At 37.9% G+C, this 19,576-nt stretch overlaps 1 protein-coding gene across 1 annotated transcript in view; it reads right to left on the reverse strand.

Moving 5' to 3' along the window:
- TMPRSS15 (transmembrane protease, serine 15) overlaps positions 1-19,576 on the reverse strand; it is a 132,361-nt gene that overhangs the window by 45,273 nt on the left and 67,512 nt on the right. The window contains exons 3-6 of the mRNA XM_009327894.1: positions 10,086-10,216; positions 9,718-9,785; positions 8,822-8,866; positions 6,406-6,548 (exon numbers count right to left, since the gene is read on the reverse strand). Coding sequence (XP_009326169.1) covers positions 6,406-6,548; positions 8,822-8,866; positions 9,718-9,785; positions 10,086-10,216 — 387 coding nt within the window. The remainder of the gene's footprint in view (positions 1-6,405; positions 6,549-8,821; positions 8,867-9,717; positions 9,786-10,085; positions 10,217-19,576) is intronic.

Below are 19,576 nucleotides of genomic sequence, written 5' to 3' on the forward strand. Positions count from 1 at the left end.
CAGGAATGCACTTTCACTACAAAGGAAAATTGACTTACCTCTGGTTACTCTAGCACAAATCAAATCAACCACTCTATTGTGTTTTACAAAAATGCATTTTTAGAAGCCTGGAATGAAATATCACATATTAAAAAGATAAATTTGGCACAGAATGGAGGAAGTTCTCAGAAGTGACATTTTTTGAAACTAAGCTTGAAGTAGGGCTGGAAGAAAATTTCCATGAATTCCCATTGCCTTCCTCTGCCCAAATAAACTATTCTATGCAATATAATAAATGACATTTTCCAATTTCTTATGCTTGAATAACATGAGAAAACTGTACTTGGGCTTAAATAACAGTGAAAAATCTCTGGTTTGAGTTGAATACAATTTAATTTAATTTCTTCAACTTCAACATGTCACGATGTTGCACTTCATCATCCTAAAGAATCTCATTTTTTTAACCAGCATATCTTGAAAACGAAAGCCTTTAAGACAGGATTTTGAAATACCAGGAATATCAGAAAGCCTATTCTTTTCAGATTTGCAAATTAAATTTATAAGTTAAGAGCAAATTTCTGCAAAAAGAATACATGGGCAGATCCTTAAAGTTGTGGAATCTCACTAACAGTATTTTCCTAGAGCATAAAAGTTCATCCACTGCAAACACGCTCTTTTAGTCTTTAGATGGTTTTGGTCTTAGACATCTGTAGAATTCAAGTAGGTCCTATTAAAGCGAACAAAAACATGCAGCTAAAATTAGCTTTGGGTAACTACTAATTTCAAAATTCTTGAAAATTGCATTAAATTCTATGGAAACTATTCACCTAGCACGATTCACATAGTTCCTTTTCTTTATTTCAGTAAATGCTTACTGGAAAGTTCAAGGTTTCTTATGCAAGAAGGAAAAACATTAACTTTTAACACTGATCTTGCAGCCTCTAACCATTACTGCTTGATTTATTTTTTCATAAAACTGTTAGTTCTGTAATCAGATTAAGTAAATGCTTGTATGATATTGTACTGTATGATATCAGTATAAGTGACTAAGACTGAAATTGGTTTGGCTGTATTGCAGCATTTCAAAGTGCTTTACAGAACACTTTCAGTGTTAGCGATGCAGACAGTGTAAAGCAAAAGAGCTGCCATTTTGCATCCAATGGGTAACTGAAGCAAACCAAACATACTTTAGTCAAGTGTTGGCGGTGATACAGTGCCAATGAATGAATTGCCACAGATGAGCAGAGATGAAACTGTGCATTCTAGACCCAGAACAATAACCCAGCCAATAACCTAGGAATATGTTTTGCACAAGCCCAATATGCAAGCAAACATGTTTACATACGACATGATCAAGTCTAGTTTTAGTCTTCAACTCAGAAAACTAAACAGCATTGCCACCTACTGGATAGAAAGAAATTAACATTTTCTAGTAAAACATTTTGACTTTTTTTTTTAAAACAGCAAATTACCCTAAATTGCAATGTAATTGCTATACTTTACTAAAAAATGGCAGTAAGTACATTAGACCCATTTGAAAATGCTTATAAATGTCATATATATTTCACCATTTAATAAGGCTAGGGGAGGATTTCAAAGATTCAGACAGCTTTGGCTTTCTGTCCACTGGAAGTCATGTGAGAGTTTGCTAACAGTTTTTTCTTTTCAAAAAGCCCCAAGAAATAATAGGAAACAAAAATGCACAGTCAGTATGAGTGTCAATATATACATCAATATACACAACATATATACCATTTTTGTAGAACGTACAGTCTTCGAAGTCCTTTCTCTTTGAAAGGGTCTCCTTAGTCAAATCAAAGGTAAACCCGCATATTGTGTATTTGTAGGAATGGGATGCAAGAATTGAACGACGCTCAAAGAGGCGGTACACAAACAGTGTAATTCTAAGATCTCAGACTGTTTCATATAAGCTCCCTGCTTCTCCCCATACGTAGTTACCTACCTGCAGTTGTTGAGGACTTGCTTGTGGTGAGTTGTCCGGAACCTGGGCAAACACAACCCAAGGTCAGAACTTTACTTCTTGCTCTCTGGGAGCACCTCTGCAGTTGCTTGGGCAGAACTAAGCAGCAGCTAGTCTGCTCTTATATCTGCATTATTTGCTGTATCCCCAAACCTCAGCTGAGGTAATGATAGGGTAGCGCCAGCTTGAGTGGCTCAATCCTGAAGGTCAAATGTCACAACAAACATAAGAAAAATAATGTGGAACCCAAGTGTATTTTAAATCTCATTCTTTTAGCTCTAGTCACATGCTTTTCAATAACTTCAAAAGACTTTTGGGTTTTTTTTCCCCATTAAAATAACAACAATGCTTTCTTGTCTTCCCCTGGTAAGTAAAAGTTCTGACCTGAAGTTGTCAGGGAGCTTGTAATTAGGCTCATGGGATCTGTTGAAACAAGACATGTTACAACAACTTTAATATTAGTACTAAAAGGTATATGTACATTTTCTTATAAATAACATTGCTCAACAAATCAGTTATCACGGTGTGAGGAGAGGAGCCTCAAACCTATCCAGTATTTGTACATTTACATACAGGCATACATACTACCTGTGTGTATACATATTTACACATGAACCAATGCCTAGGTACCTAAGTAGATTTGTATTAGTGATAGTAAACTGCACAACATTCCAGAAAAATTGAATGCTTATTTGTGATTGCTCCAACACAACTTCCACTTAGTGATGCTTTTAATAACAATCACTGAGGATACCCCTGGCATTTCCAGCTCCCAAACAGACTTTTTTTTCCCTCTTTGAATTTGCATTAGCATACCTGTTTACTATTTTTACTTTCTACATTAAGACTCAAATATGTGAGTAGGATGATGATACCCTCAGCTGAAAAAGATCCCCATGTTGCTACAGTTAATAGATCCTGTCCCTTAGTTTATAAGATGAAGGGCCAGAAGGAATAAAGTGTGAGGTGTAGTAAGGCCTTCTCTGTAGTTTTGGCCTTTCTCTATAAGGCCTTTCTCTATAAGGCCTTCTCTATATGACAAAACTGTCATCTATCAGTTTTGCTGGCAAAAGTTGCTGATCATCGGCCATCACAGAGTTACTTTTGCTACCTGTTCCTGCTCTCCCAGACCTACTAGTGCACAAACTTGCATGAGGACTTCCTAACAATTTTCTATCAAAACATGCTGATTTAGCATGCACTATTAAACTAAGGTAGGCCATTTTGTATTAAATGGATTACGGAGCATTCTATGTCAGCAAATTTAAGGACACAGTTCCTCTGGCAGAGAGAGAGGAAAGCCCAGCAGAAGGTGCAGAGAGGGTGCAGTTGGACAGACTGTTCTCACACAGCTACATTCAGCGAAGGAAGCTTCATTCATAGCTTCACAGTAGTTTCTGAAGTGTTATATACATATGTATCTACCTACATATCTGTCTATATATTTTCTAAAGGATCACTGTTTTGGAAGGAATGGAACATTCAAAGACCTAAAACATGGATGCACGCATGAGCAAGCAGTCCTAATAAAACAATTATCAGGAAGCTATGTCTTGAAGACTGTTGAAAAAAACAGGGATTGTTACAGGCACTCCCAAAAGTGCACGCACACGTTGACAGCAAAAGCCATGAAAGGAAAAGCGTAGGACAGCGACAGAGGCATCAGTGGTATAAGCACAAATCACAAATGGTCAGTTACTGCGTGATCTCACTAAAGTAACACGTGAGGTGGACAAAGATAGTTTTAGGGTCAACAGAGCCAAAACCCAAGCATCCAGCAGATGTAAACATACCACATAAGGTAAAACTTGGGTATATCGTGGGATTTGGACTGAAACAGAAAGAGCAAGGAAGCAGACAGTGTTAGCAAACATATAAAAATGACCCCAAGCAGACCCAAGACCAAGGGGGAAGGACTCCACACCAGGAACATTATTCCCATTCTAGCCTGGGGTGCTGACAACTCCCAACTCCCTTCCCCCTTCCTCTGGCACCTCCCAATTTCTTCTTGAGGATGATTAGCAAAATTGAACTTAGAACTCAGGGGAGCATTGAGATAGCACACCAGAGGAAGGGATAGATAGGAGAAAGTTTGTATGTTAGCAGTTTTAACTGTTATCATTGAGAATAAGCTGTAGTAATTGTACACTTTGGAATATACACGTTAGTAGGCCTGTAACTAGACTAATAATAACTCTTTCGTTGTTATGCCTGTGATTAGACTATCAGTAAATACTTGGCTCCTATATTCATACGTGCATTTCTTTAGCTCACATAAATTGCACGAAGCTCCTAGTCTGGTACCCTGCCCTGGAGAATTTGTATGGGAGAATTTGTATGCAGTTTGTATACGACAACTCTACCTGCACCTAGTGCTACAAAGCACCTACTGTATTATTCAGCTGTCTGACTGACTTTTGGCAGGTTTGTACTCAGTGAATTTGTGAGACCAAGGGAGTTGTGTCTGCTTCATACCCTATCGTTATAAAACTTCCAGTGATAGTGGAAGGAAAGCCTATCAATCAACATTGCTCCATAGATCAGTAACCATGGCATGAGAGTAGGACTCCCCAGCCTCATCTACCTGCCTAAATCTGTGAAAACGTCAGCCTGTGACTCAGCTGGTTGATGGACAACTCAATTAGTGGTTTTACCCACTAATTAAGCTCTTAGAGCTTTTGTATAGACTTCAGGTCACTGCTTTCGCAAATGGTCAGAAACGATGACGGGTGGCTAACTATCACTGAATGGATCCTGGCAGTCAAGTCCTAACTACAGCCAAGGCAGCTTTACTAAGTTACACCAGCTGAACAGCAAGTCTTGTGTTTCTTCATGTTGTATTGGTAACAAAAAATAGTTTCTGTTTTATGAAAGACACTGACCTGACGAAGTTAAAGGCATCATTGTAGTAAGATTTTCTGCAGCTACTGGAAGAAAGCAAGCTCATTATAAACTCCTTTTATAGCACAGTATCTCGTTTTATACAGCTCAGAGAAAGAAAGGTTAAAAAAAAAAATCAGCTGTGACTATTTCTCTTTGAATCACTATCAGTGTCCCACTTCCCTCCTTTTGAGCATCTCACCCTGTTCCCAGCCTTTCCCAAACTCTATGATCTTCCTAAGGAGGAAAGGTCTATATTAATCCCTTTCAATCCTCAATCCCTATTCATTGTCTTGCACATAAAATGTCTTCTTCTGGGAAATCTCTGTCTTGACGCTTTTTATACTATGGAGATTTTCAGAGCACCTGTGCCTTAAAGAACAGTATTTAGATCAGATTAATGAATTAAAATTAACCTGGGATAATTTGCAAGACAGACAGTTACTTTTAATCACTGTGAAAACTGTGATTCCAAGCAAGTCACACCTGTGTTATAGTGCCCTCCCTCTCTGAAATAAGACTTCTCTTGCAGAACATACTGAGATATAGGATGCAAAAGTGCCATATATGATTATGATTGTTAATTAGTTACAGTTGTTATTTTATCGAAGCACTCCTGATGGAATGGACAGATGATATCTCATGTGAAAAGAGGCATTTTAATGATGCACAGCAAGAAAACTTTGACTACTTCAAAGTTCATCAATAGATATACAACCTTTTAAAACGCTCTTCATGATTTTCTTTGGTGGCGTTTTTGAAGTATAATGAGCAATCACTTGCCACAGTGATGTGCAGTTATTTAGAACAACTTCTTATATGTGGTGCAAGTAGTAAAGAGAAATAAAGATGTCAAAACTCTGAATTTAGCCTTTGAATATCTGTAGTACTTAGCAAAAAATGCACCTTTTAGAATAGAGTAAGAGACATTGCACACCAGATGTCCCACTCCTCCTAAAGCAATCAGTTGCTACTTAATAGTATCTCCAGCAGGTCTTCAAATGTCAGCTGATCAACTTCCACTTCAAAGGATTCAAATTACTTTTTATCCTCATCCTCAGCGAAGGTCTGTTTTGAAGTTTATTGAGGTGAAAACAAGGATTCCCATTGATCTTGTTGGACTTCCATTTAGGATTTGATAAACTTTCTAGTACTTACATAAAATCACTATATTCGTATATTTGCAGAATTTAAAACTACCTGCTCTTTAAAGCCACATTCCTTTTTTTCCATTTACACTTCACCTCAGCTTTAGAGGAATATGAAGTCAGTTCATTGGGCGTACTTGTCCAGAAACCACACTATGTATTCAGTTTGTTGTTCTTACTGACATCTTTTCAATAAGTGAGTTTTCACTCACTGTGAGGCTGAGCCCTTTTCCTTATTCTTTAGCAAAACAAAATGATAATTGCATTTACTTATGAAACACCACAGTTGGGGCTTAATTGCTTTAATATGAGGGATAACGAAATTACAAGTGTTGCTGTTTGGGATCCAAAGTTTTCATTTATGTTACCTGTAGTTCTCAAGGATTTATATAGAGAAAAAATGTTTACTAGCATTACCTGTGACTTGTATGCTGTTCACATCAATTTTCAAAGTCTGGGTAAGATTAGTTTTATTTGCGTTGATACTCAAAACCAGCTCATTTTTTACTTTCTCAACTGTTACCATCTGGGTAAAATAAAGGTTGAAGATAACAACAACACTAGCAATACAAAACAGAGAAGGTGATTAGTTACGCAAGCTAATGAAGTAAATCTGATATATGACTTATCATCTAGAAAATATTTCATTCCAACACAGGTTCCATTTGCAAAGTCAGAGTATCTTTAAGTGTTGGCTGGCAAAGATGACACATAAAGAAACACCTCTTAATTATCAGCTGGTTTGAACCTTGGAGAAACAGGTTTTTTTCTTTACCTACTCTTATTTTCACTGTGGAAAAAAACCCAAAACAACATTCCTATCAATTGCTGCAATGGAGCTGAATTTGAATAAACTAAAGGAGAAGTAGGTTTATTGTTATTCAACAGGTCTTCTAGTTTAAGCCCCAAAATATTGATGGTGAACCTTGAAGTGTCATGAAAATTATATAATATATTCACGTTACAAAAATATAATAAAAAGTGATCACTTCTATAAAGCAAACCTCATCTGTGAGGATCTTCTGTGTCACTGCCTGGATTCTCATAAGGAAACAGTAATGGCTGAAAGCACAGATGTTTTGAAATCAGTGGTTAAACTACATTTAACTTCTATGTGGCCTGAATTTTATCCAGTGTTGTGTGTTTGCTCTCTCCCATCCCTTCTAGATAGTATTACTAAGTTTTATACTTGTAGCTAGATTAAGGTAGTGTCGAAGTATGATGCTTGCTAAAGATTAAGTTTTTCTCCATTTACTTAAATTTAGGTGCAAACTTTTTTTATTCTTAAGCCTATATACTACCCAATTGCAACTGACTCAGCAGTGCTTTTTGATAAGGGGTGATTAATCCTACCATTTTGCTGAGCACAGTTTGCAGTTTGCAATATATGGAAAAACTCTCCTCTTTAATTTCTTACACGTTTCTGATAGCCTCTAGGCCATGCTGAGCAAACAAAAGCTTTTATTGCTATCCTTGTGACTCAGCAGAGTTTCAGGGGTGAAATAACAAGGAGATTGCCCAAAGTAAACACTTTATAAATGAAAAGAGTCAACTACAAAATAATTTCTGAGACAAAGTAATATTTCAAGTACTATTTCAAAGCAGAATTGGAGACAGATCCTTACCGATGTATTAAAAACCAGATCCAACATTCGCTGACATCAGATTTTCTGTGATTTCTGTGGTATTTGTGTCAAGATACAGGGGTGGAATTGGTTTTACCAAATATAGATCTTTACAGTGCAGATATCTAGATTCCCGTTGTAGTTGATGGAAAGAAATAAGCTGCTCTTTGGCATAACTGATCTCCTAAAAAAGGCATCTGAATTGACCAGATGAGAAAACTCTAAAAGTCCATCACTAGTAACTAGCTCAGAGATGTCTCCATCTTTGATGCCCAAATTTGGTGAGAATAGTCCCAATCTATGTGCAGAAACCAAATTGTGCTGATTGGGTCTACCTTCACAAGGAGAAAAACCTGGAAGTGACCTATTCCTACCACTGTGTACTCCATTCCCTTGATATTATAAAATCCTTCATAAAGTGATCATACTCCACCTTTCTAGCTAGTTAGGTTTATGCCCTCACTAATCCAATCAAAAGATTGCTCTAATTCAAATCTGCTTCCCATTTTCAACTTACATGTATTCACGGCTGGCTAATATCCATTTTAATTTTGCAAGCATGGTCATTCAACTGAACTATCTCCTCTGAATATTTATCCACTTTATGTATTTACAGAAAACATTCATATCACAAGAACAGCTGGTATCACAGAATCACAGAATTGCATCATCTGTTGTCATATAATGTGCATTTTTCTTTCATTTTGTGGTCTCACCTATAAGACAACTAACTATATCATTCATTTCTCAAGGTCTTCCAGTTCTTCTAGAGTCATAACCTTTTGTCCTGTGTTTTGTTCTTGCCTACCCTAGTGTGTCATTAGACCTTTCTTTATTTAAAACTTAAGTTACTAATGATAACGTGAGATCTGCCCCCCAGTCTAAGCAGCTTTCCACAAGCAAGCTCAGCACAAAATGATATCCTTTCCTTTCTAGTTAGCTTCCTACCTACTTCACTGTCCTTACCTTTCCCATTTTTCTTTCTAAATTGACAGTCCCAAGGACTATTACATTTTTTTTCTTCTAATCCTAAAGGATCTTTTTGGAGGAAAGGTATGTCTTGAAGCTTCATACGCTCTTTAGAGGGCCTTGTCCAATCTCTAAGATGTATTTTTTCATCTATTCACTGTCCACAGAAGAACTTTCTAAATTAATAGCATCACTGTCTCTTGCCCGTATTTTAAGTAAACTTTGTCATATGCAATTACCCAACGTCTGACTTCTTGAATCTTTCACGGCCGTCTTCAGATTTCCTGTAGAAAAAAAAAAAAAATAAAAAACCCCACAACACAAAAGCATATAATACCCCTTGAGTTTATAATGTTGTGGATGGGATGGAAGCGTGTTCTGAAACTGTTTAATAATGGGAAACAAACAGTATTACATGTGTTTTGCTGAATCAGGACCTTATTAAAAAACAGTGCAGGTGGAATTAACAGTACAGATCTCACTGCATATACTGGACTTTTTTGCCAGCTGGCCTTCAGTAGGACAACAACAACATAAGATATTGAAAAATGAGGCCAAAAAAGCTTTAATAAATGAAGCATGTCTTACTGTACCTATTTTATGGACTCTTTAGGACACACAGGGTGCAGCTTTACCTGGTGTCAAATGACAGCCTCACTTGCTAACACCCTAAGGAATAGAAATTAAGTGGATCCATGTCCGTAGGGACATATGAGTGTATTTCCATTCATCTCAGCTTATGCCAGCAGATCTCTAACCTGAACTTTCTTCTAGATGGCAAGGGCCAGCAACCCTGCAAACACAGCACAACTGATAAGCCTTAGGAAAAAAGAAAAATAAGATCTTAGCAATTCTTTAAAATACAGAAGCTTTGTGAGTTGGTCTTAGGGCTCAGCCTTACTGGTTTAGTCAAGGCACGGACATACAGGAGTCTGAGAAGGAAGTTTGCCCATGGAAACACATTGGTGTCAAACTTCCCACAGCAGCACTTGGAAGACGTAAGGCATGAAAGGAATAATACAGGACGTTCCCAAGGATCTTTTGAAAAGCAAAGTATTGGTAAGCACTCCTGAGAGAAATAATGAAGTGAGGACTTTTGACATTTATTTGCAAAGTTCAGTTAAACTGCACCTACTTGAACTGGGAAATTTCACATCTCTCAAATTGGTTTTTCAGATCACTTGCTTGAAAGACATTTTGTATCTATATGGAAAAGAGAAATCTTGAACCAACAGTAATTAAAAATACACCCAGCTGCACACTGCATTCAAGGTTTTAATACTAAATATTTTTTCCTTCCCAAATCTAGACTACAGAAGCAAACTTTTTATTTGATACTTCACTGATTTTCTCAAATAAACAATATATTGAGTTCCGACCAGGCTTAGGACCTGAAATATCTCATTTTGGAGAGAGCAAAAAGCCATCAACAGCAGGTCATGTTAGGGAATTAACGTACCTACCACATACTCTTGAATTAACCAAAGACCAATAGGTTCTTACCACTTGTTCAATGTCAAAGGCAAGGACTTTGAAATCAGCTGATGATCTGTTTTGCAAAGCAGGAGTAAATGATGTCCCAGAGAGTATTTTAAATGTTCCCATGTAGCCATAAGCATTCCCATCTGCTTCAGCTAGATAATTAAAAATAAAATTCAATGTTTTGAATTATATAGAAATAAATGAAAAACATTACATTAGATTTTATTCCACACAGATCATCAATAAATTAACTTTTAGCTTTCTGTTTTGCTTTGTAATCAGAGATGTTTTGCTTAGTGTTGATTTTTAAAAAATGACAGACATTTTTCAATGTTTACAATAGTTACAACTGTAAACATATTTTTATGAATACTATTTGTCCTTGGTTCTCATTACTTTCAATTCTGTTTTAAATGCTGTTTTCCAGCAGCACTGTGAATGGAAAAAGGGGACAATGGTATGTCCAGTTATGTCTAACACAAGGGACAAAGATACATGGGAAGAATGATAGTTAGTGAATTATGAGGTTTTTGTGTGTTCTGGATTAAAAATATTAAGAATTACTACTTCACACTTTCTGTATTAAATGCTGTGCACTTTTTATATAAATGTATGCTTTTTTTGATGACAGCACTGGAAACACTAGTGTCAGACTAGTTAAACTATTTTTGACCTGACCTTTCTTACCAATACATGCATGAAACGCTGGGAGGATTTATGAGGAAACTAGATAACTGGTCTTTACTGCAAATTTAATCTTGATTTTTAACATGTTACAGCATAAGAGGTATTCATAAAGCACTTCATTATAAATTAAAAATATTTCCTCACTGTGTAACACACTGCAAATTTTCAGATAAGAGCTGAATTATTGTGGCTGATTGATAGAAAATGCCTTTTGCTTACCAGTTACAGTACCAGTAGTATTTTTAGGTTGCGTTTGAAGGCATTAACATCCAAAATGAGTTTTAACACAAAAGCAGATAACTAGTAAATACTATAATAAACAGCTTGTGATGGAAGGCACAGCCTAGTGACACCAATTTGCTACTATCAACTCGTAACAGCAGACCACTTTGAGCTTCTTTGAAGGCTATTTATCCTTACAATTGCAAATCTGTTTAAACAAATGTTTCTAAAAGCAAAGGCTTTTCTTTTTGTAATATATTTCAAATATAATTTTTTAAAATGTTTTATAATTATTATTTGTACATTATTAAATTCTTGCCTATTCATCTTCTAAAACCTAAGTAATTAATTTAAAGCCTGTCTAACTAGATGCACTAATACACCATCATTACCTTTAAGCTCATTTTATTTTACTGGAATGTGATAATAGTCTGGTAAGAGGGGAAGAAAGTCAGTAGGGAGAACAAATTTTAAAATCTGGAATGAAAAACAATAGCAACTGAAGGAATAAACATGAACATTCTGAAAAAACAGGTTTTTTTTTAAATATGGCTTACAGCTAATTTAGTCCTCATGTGCTTCAGTATGAAATAGTATGGACTTTTGGTTAATAAAGGCACCAAAAACTTCAATGTATCAGAATTATTTTTTCAGCTACAAAAATCACTACAATGAAAAAATGTATTTCTTGAACATTTTGCCTAACCTCTTTCCTTCACCCCATTTCAAAACATCTTTTTGCTATTAGCTGTGAGAGCTCCATAGAACTAAATACATTTCCTTCCAGTCAAAAATCTAGATCACATAAGGGTTGAGGTTAGAAGAGAACTCTGGAGGTCATTTGGTCCAAACCCTCTGCTCAAGGAGGACCACCTACAGCCAGTTGGCCAGGACCATGTCCAGACAGCTTTTGAATATCTCCAAGGATGGAGACTCCACAATCGCATCAGTCCTTCACTGGACTCTCTCCAGTAGCTCCACACGTCTCATATGCTGGGGAGCCCAGAACTGGACACAGTACTCCAGGTGTGGCCTTACCAGGGCACAGTTAACATATATCCACAAGATCTTTAAACCAAAATTTCAGTTCCATTTGAAAATCATCCTACGTCGATTTTTTAATTTAGTTTGAGTACCAGTAGCTCAATTCTATCACATTCTGAGCATTGGCTAAATAGTGACCTTATGTTAACTTTACATAGGGCTGGGAGCCGACTGTCTAATGCAGGATGTCTCTCACACCAATAAATGACTTTAAAATAAACTTTGTTTTATAAAAATGAAAAGATTCCAAGAGATGTAGAACACCTAAAGCTCTCCACCAACTTCAGTGGATTATCAATGTCTTTCTGAGTCAAACCTCATACATGGAGAAAAAAGCAGTAATTCACAATTTGCCATATTACCTTCTCTAGTTGATGAATACAATTGAATAACCAAAGCTTTATAGCTTGGATTGCATTCCAGGGACCTCTCCCGAAGTCTAAACCATGAAGATTCTTTTCTATAGCTTCAGGACATGCTTCAAGTGCTTGTATTTTTTCCTATTTTGTTCATCAATTTCCAGGGCAGAAGAGGAGGAAAACATAAAAAAACCCCAAGCCAACCACAAAAACACCCCCCTAGCATTAAAAGCATAGCATGAAATATGAAATATAATTACAATTACACCACCACTGGCTTCAAAGTCGGAACGTGTACTGCAGAGCTCCTGAAAAGGTTAAAGGTTCGCTGCTTACCTCGTTCTAACTTGTGGGTTAATAACCATGAAAGTACAATCAGTCCAACAGAAACACACACAAAAACTACAAGCAGAGAAGCAAACAAAATTTCATAGTAACTAAGAGGAACATATTTCTTATCAGATGATTTTTTCAGCTTCATTTCTGTCTTGAAAGCTTGTATGAATTAATGACTGACAAAAGACACAACCTGAAAAGGAGGGTAATAATCCACATGAACAGATATTTATAGGAGACGCTTGTAAATTATTTACACCATAAGACTTCATTGACATAGGGTTTTACAACTTTCCTGAACAGTCATATTCATGCACAAGATATGCAAATAGGAAGAAAAGAAATCTCTTCAGGAAGGAAGCACTTAAGATTCTGTCTCAGATGAAGAATAAGCAAAACCACAGAAATATAAGGTTGGTCACTGGATTTGTACTATTTCTTGTCATTTGATAATTTTAAGTGAAAATTAATATAAAATACTGCTGTCTGATTTACTGCTTATACAGTTTTTCTGGTAATTCTTCACAAGTGCAGCTATGAGGACAACAGTGAAAGCTGTATCTTTCATCACTGCTTTAAAAGTTTTTTTTAACAGTAATTTTATGTATACAGGAAACGCTGGCAAATGAGTTTTTTAGTACTGTGCCATAGTTCAGCAACATGTTCAGAACTGAACGGCAATTCAGCAGTACAAATTTAATTTGTGGAAGGCGTGGTTCTTTGACCACATATCTGGTGAACCAACCAGAGAAGACATTGTGAAATGTATGCTTGTTTTATACTTTCTTGCCAGGCATAAATGTGCCATGGGATGCAAGCCCTTGATAAAGTTAAGGCATTGTGGATGGCCAGCGCTGCATCCTTAATAAAGCAAGAATAAATTAAACAAACAATGTACCATCCAGTCCAAAACTTTTTGTTACAAATTTAATCTGTCAAAACTTTTGAGTAAATCAGCTCCAGAAGAGTAAAGTCATACTGATTTTATGTTTCGTGTCCTGTGAGCTACTGTTTTTGACTCTGGATCAGAGGTCTTAAATCCGGATTTATGGTATGACATTCCTAAGCTCTCCTTACAGAACTGGAGAATCTGAGCAAACCAGCCATATTCCTGCCTGTAAAAGGAAAGGGAAACTTGTCTGAGTCAATCTATGGAAGAGAGAGGCTCTAGCTACCTGTAAATTGACAGAAATGGAGATAATAAAAATTGGAAGAAATTAGAAAGCCTCGAAATAAGACTTTTGGATGACGTAAAAGTTCTCTGCCCAGTCTTTGAGAACTGGGATATCTGAAAGCATCTGCAACACAACTGATCAGATTTAAAGCACTATAAATCATAATCAAAATCTTGGCCTGAGAATAGTATTCTTGATTTAGTGTATTATCATAACACGATGAAAGAAATTCAGTAATATTTTCCATAACTAACAATAAATAATTATTTACTTAAAAACAAAGTTTTTAAAACAAAATTGAGGGCAGCTTAATCATATTGCCCTTACAGAGCAAGAGTAAACTCAGTCTATATCCTGCAAATGGATAAGATCTTTGAGCCATCATGCTAGGTAAATTAGAGCAAGAAATGCTTTTGTACATATTGTGTATGACACACACATACATATGAATATAAATGTGTGTTGTGTTGATATATATACACTTATGTGCGTATAAGAGCAGATTAATTTGTGCTGCTGAACACTTTGCTGAACTGTGGCACAGTAGTATCTCTGTAACTGTGATTATTCAGCAATAATTTTAATACCCCTCATTACAAGGGATACAAGTTTCTGTATTTTTCTGAACATTCACTATCACAGAAGTTCAGAAGACCTCTAAATACCTCTCTTTGCTGTTATACATGTTAGGTTATTCCACATCTAGAAGAATTACATGATAGTTGGACTGGGTGCGGGTGCCCAGGCGCTGGCATGGGGGGGCTGCAGGGCGGCCTCCGTGAGGAGCGGCCGGGGCTGCCCCGTGCCGGACACAGCCGGTTCCAGCCAGCTCTAACGGACCCACCGCAGGGCACGGCCGAGGCCCGCCAAAAAAAACAGCCACGATGGCGGCGCCTCGGGGGAAGCCTGGGTAAGAACGGGCAAAACGCTGCCCGGCAGCGAGGGGCGAGGGAAAAAGTGTGAGAAACAGCCCTGCGAGCCCCGAGGGGAGAGGGGGGAGGAAGAGGGGGAGGAGGTGCTCCAGGCACCCGAGCAGGGATCCCCTGCAGCCCCTGGAGACACCACGCTGGAGCAGGTATTTCCCTGCAGACCGTGGAGAGACCATTGTGGAGCAGGTATCCACACTGCAGCCATGGAGGACCTCACACTGGAGCAGGTGGATATTTCGTGAAGGAACCGTAGCTTGTGGAGAGCCCAGGCTGGAGCAGGTTTACCGTGAAGGACTGTAACCCATGGGAAGGATCCACACTGGAGCAGGGGAAGAATGTGAGGAGGAAGGAGCAGCACAGAGGAGATGTTATGGACTGACCACAACCCCCCAGTCCCCATGCCCCTGCACCACTTGGGGATGGCAATAAATTAAATTACTTTTCCTCAAGCTGAGTCTGTTTTGCCTGTGATGGTAATCAGTGAGTGATCTCCCTGTTTTTATCTTGACCCATGAACTTTCCTATTTTCTCCCTCTGTCCTGTTGAGGAGGGGAGTGAGGAAGCGGCTGGGTGAGCATCTGGCAGCCAGCCAAGGTTAACTCACTGCAATTGTCCATGCTGCACGAAACAACACTAGTTTATTCCTGTCTTATTCCTAATCAGACATTTTCTATCACAAATCTGAGGACTTTTGTGCAGATGAACATTGGATTCCTCTGTCTTATTTTGCATAATTTAACTATTTATATCATTGAGATTGTATGTCACTAGTAAAAGATAAACACTACTACCCAAAGATGTCACTGCATTTTTAATCCTGAATTTGTGCCCTAATGGTGAAGTGATTAACTGGAGGAGAAGTAAAAGTCGTGGGCATTTACAGTTCAGTTCTTTTACTAGCACCTTGCATGTGATAGTGAAGTTGTGTATGTGCTCATATACATTGATTACAGTCTGGCCGAGGACATAACTTAGCATGGGTAGTCTCCAGTTGGAGTTGTGAGTCCTACGAATGAACTCATTTGCTAAACAATTCTAGCTGGCAACAAGGTCATGGTAGCAATAATTAATAGGCAAGCCCTGGACACTGAGCTGATAGTAATTAAGAGTGAGCTCTCTCATTAATTTGTTTGTAATAGTCTGTACTATTATGAGCTGGTTAAAAAAGAATGTAAGAATCCATGATTTCATATATTAATTGGTAAATCTTCAAAATGAGGGGGGCAGACTTCAATACTGTGCCAATACTAGCTTAACTTTCATCATGAATTATAGAAGCAGAGCAGTTTATGCTGGAAGACACCTATGAAGGTCATCCGGTCCAAACTCTTGCTCAAGCCAGGGCTAACTGAAATTAGATCAGGCTATTCAGGGACATGTCCAGGCAAGATCTGAATACCTCAAAGGTGGAAGACCCCACAACCACTTGGAAAAACCACCTCTGCCAGCATTGACTACCTGCATAATGATTTTTTTTTTCCTTATGTCTTATTGGAATTTCAGTTGCAATTTGTGTTTATTGCCTCTTGGGCTTTCACTTCTGAGAAGAGTCTGGGTCCTTCTTCTCTGCAGTCATCCCTTAGGTAGCTGAAGGCAGCAATTAGACACTGTCGTGGTTTAACCTCAGCAGGCAACTAAGCACCACGCAGCCGCTCGCTCACTCCCCCCCACCTGGTGGGATGGGGGAGAGAATTGGAAGAGCACAAGTGAGAAAAACTCGTGGGTTGAGATAAAAACAGTTTAATAATTGAAATAAAATGATAATAATAATATGGTAATAATAATAATAATACACAAAGCAAGTGATGCACAATGCAATTGCTCACCACCCGCCGACCCATGCCCAGCCAGTCCCCGAGCAGCGGCCCCCCCCGGCCAGCTTCCCCCAGTTTATGTACTGAGCATGACGTCACATGGTATGGAATGTCCCTGTGGCCAGTTTGGGTCAGCTGTCCTGGCTGTGCCCCCTCCCAGCTTCTTGTGCACCTGCAGCCTCTCAGTCGGTAGAGCATGGAAAACTAAAAAGTCCTTGACTAGTGTCAGCACTGCTTAGCAACAACTAAAACATGGGTGCCTTATCAACTTTGTTCTCATCCTAAATCCAAAACACAGCACTGTACCAGCTACTAGGAAGGAAATTAACTCTATCCCTGCTGAAACCAGGACAGACACCCTTACCAGCTCGTCAGCCCCCAGCCAGTACTGGTGCATAGGGTTACTCCATCCCAGATTCAGGACTTTGCGCTTGTTAAACTTGGTTGAACTCTATGAGGTTTCTGTCAGGCCATTTCTATTTCTTTTAATGACAAGTACATCCTGTGACTGCAAACTTACCTCTAGCCATTGACTTCACTTGATTCTACTCTTTTATTCCTCATTTAGTTATTTGTTTTCCTGTTCATTTTCCTTCTGCAGTCTTAGCTGTATATTTTTACTTGTGATTATATTTCTAAAGTTTATTTTTCACTTCCATTTCCTCTATAGACTGATAAGACTCTTGAAAGTTGGATTTGGTTGGTTTGCTACATGACTAAACTGATGAAACAGTGTGATCCATACAAGAAAAGACTAAGCATTAACCGATGTTACTACCAAATTAGAGAGAATTTCCATCTACTGCAGTTTGTGTGTTCACAGGTCACGAACAGCCTGCAGCGCAGAAATTATTCACTGGAGAAAATAATACAAAATTAAAAATAATAAACCAGATTATTCAAATCTATTGGCAAACAATTTGCAAATAGGAAGTTAATTAAATCAGTTGCATGTTATTTTCTAAGCTCTAGTTTTATGGTACCGCTTGTGAACTGTATGATAAAACAATTCTACCATGATTCAAAAATAGTTTAAATGGTACGAAGGCAAATACTCTATTATAATGTGTTGAAAACCAGAGAAATATGGCAACTTATTTAAGTATTGATAATTGATAGTTTTTTGGAATTACTCCTATAGTCCTACTAGCGAAATATGAGATTAGATCATTTTAAAAGAAATAGGTCATGGCCCTGGTAGAAGCCTAACAGATTCACAATTTAATTCATTTATATTGCATCTACATCTGCAGCTCCACAGGTTTTATAGCTTCGTTGGGCTGCTTTTATTTTCTTGTTCAATCAGTCTCCGGCACAGGATGAAAAGACTGCTGACATAGAAAGGAGGGGATATTGTGTTCAGGTAATTCCTCTAATACCCAGTCTATCACAAACATACCTAAAGCTGAACATTCCATTAATAGCTAGCTATCTGTGGGAAATGTTTTGATTACCCACACAGACTTGCCCTCCGCTATCAAAATGAAATTAAAATCGTCTTCTTATGGCAGCTGTTTTCAGATATCTAAGCGATTTTTCCCTTTTGCTATGCAGACTTCCATACAGGGAGGCAGAAAACCAAATCAATGGATCTCCAGTGAAAGTGTAGAAACACACTATGAACTTATTTTTACTATTACATCATAAAGAGAAGTTTAAAAGGGAGCTCATACGTAAGCACAACGTCCCAGTAATGCCATATTTAAAAAATCCAAAACCTGAGTATTGATTATCTTTAACTCTTCCAACTGCATGTATTGAAGATGAGCAAGATACATGGTAGTGGTCAGCCAGCTGTCGAACTTTATATGAAATGAAAAACATGGACCTCATTTACCAAATAAGTTATCAGAATTTTTAGTAGTTAAAAATATAAGATTCTTTGGTGTAACGGTGTAATCCATTATTTAATATTGCTTGAATAAGTTGACTATTGTCCTGGTTTTGGCAGGGATAGAGTTAATTTTCTTCCTAGTAGCTGGTACAGTGCTGTGGTTTGGATTTAGGATGAGAATAATGTTGATAACACACCCATGTTTTAGTTGTTGCTAAGCAGTGCTTACACTAGTCAAGGACTTTTCAGCTCCTCATGCCCTGCCAGCAAGAAGCTGGGAGGGGGCACAGCCAGGACAGCTGACCCAAACTGGCCAAAGAGGTATTCCATACCATGTGACATCATGCACAGTATATAAACTGGGGGGACTTAGCAGGGGGAGGGGTGACTGCTGTCGGGAACTGGCTGGGAAGGTGGTGAGCAATTGCATTGTGCATCACTTATTTTGTATATTCTTTTATCATTATGATTATTATTTCCCCTTCCTTTTCTGTCCTATTAAGCTGTCTTTGTCTCAACCCATTAATTTTACTTTTTTTTTTCTGATTCTCTGATTGATTTCTGATTCCCTCCCCCATCCCACTGGCAGGGGGGCAGGGGCAGTGAGTGAACGGCTGTGTGGTGTTTAGCTGCCTGCCGGGTTAAACCACAACAGAGTAGCATAATATATATCACTAATGTGCTATTCTCTCTTCAAACATCTTCTCATGCATATTTAACCCAGCAAGACATAGCTTGGCAGAGAAGTCATGACTTAGCAGAGGACTACATAGTCTTTGCATAGACCCTATTTTCACCCATTTCCGGGATAATCCAACTTGGAGGACTTCTTGAATCTTCAGTTTTCTAGGACGGTATTTCTTATTCTGAGGTTCTTGGAGAAGATCACAAAATTTTGAAAGTGCCTACAGTATTAAAGATGTAAGTAATGAGCAATTTTATTTTCTTTAAATTGGACTAGAGATGACTAAAAAACTATGCTGTAGAACACAAGTGTTGAGCAAATTTGGAAAGACCTGTAGTTTAGTCAAGCGAAGGGTATGAAGGAACATCTTCATCTTCCCCCCGAAGTCATACAGTTTGAGCTAATTAAAAAACCAACCATCCAACCA

Source organism: Pygoscelis adeliae, unplaced genomic scaffold (genome assembly GCF_000699105.1).
Source record: "Pygoscelis adeliae isolate BGI_AS28 unplaced genomic scaffold, ASM69910v1 Scaffold14, whole genome shotgun sequence".
Lineage (NCBI taxonomy): Eukaryota > Metazoa > Chordata > Aves > Sphenisciformes > Spheniscidae > Pygoscelis > Pygoscelis adeliae.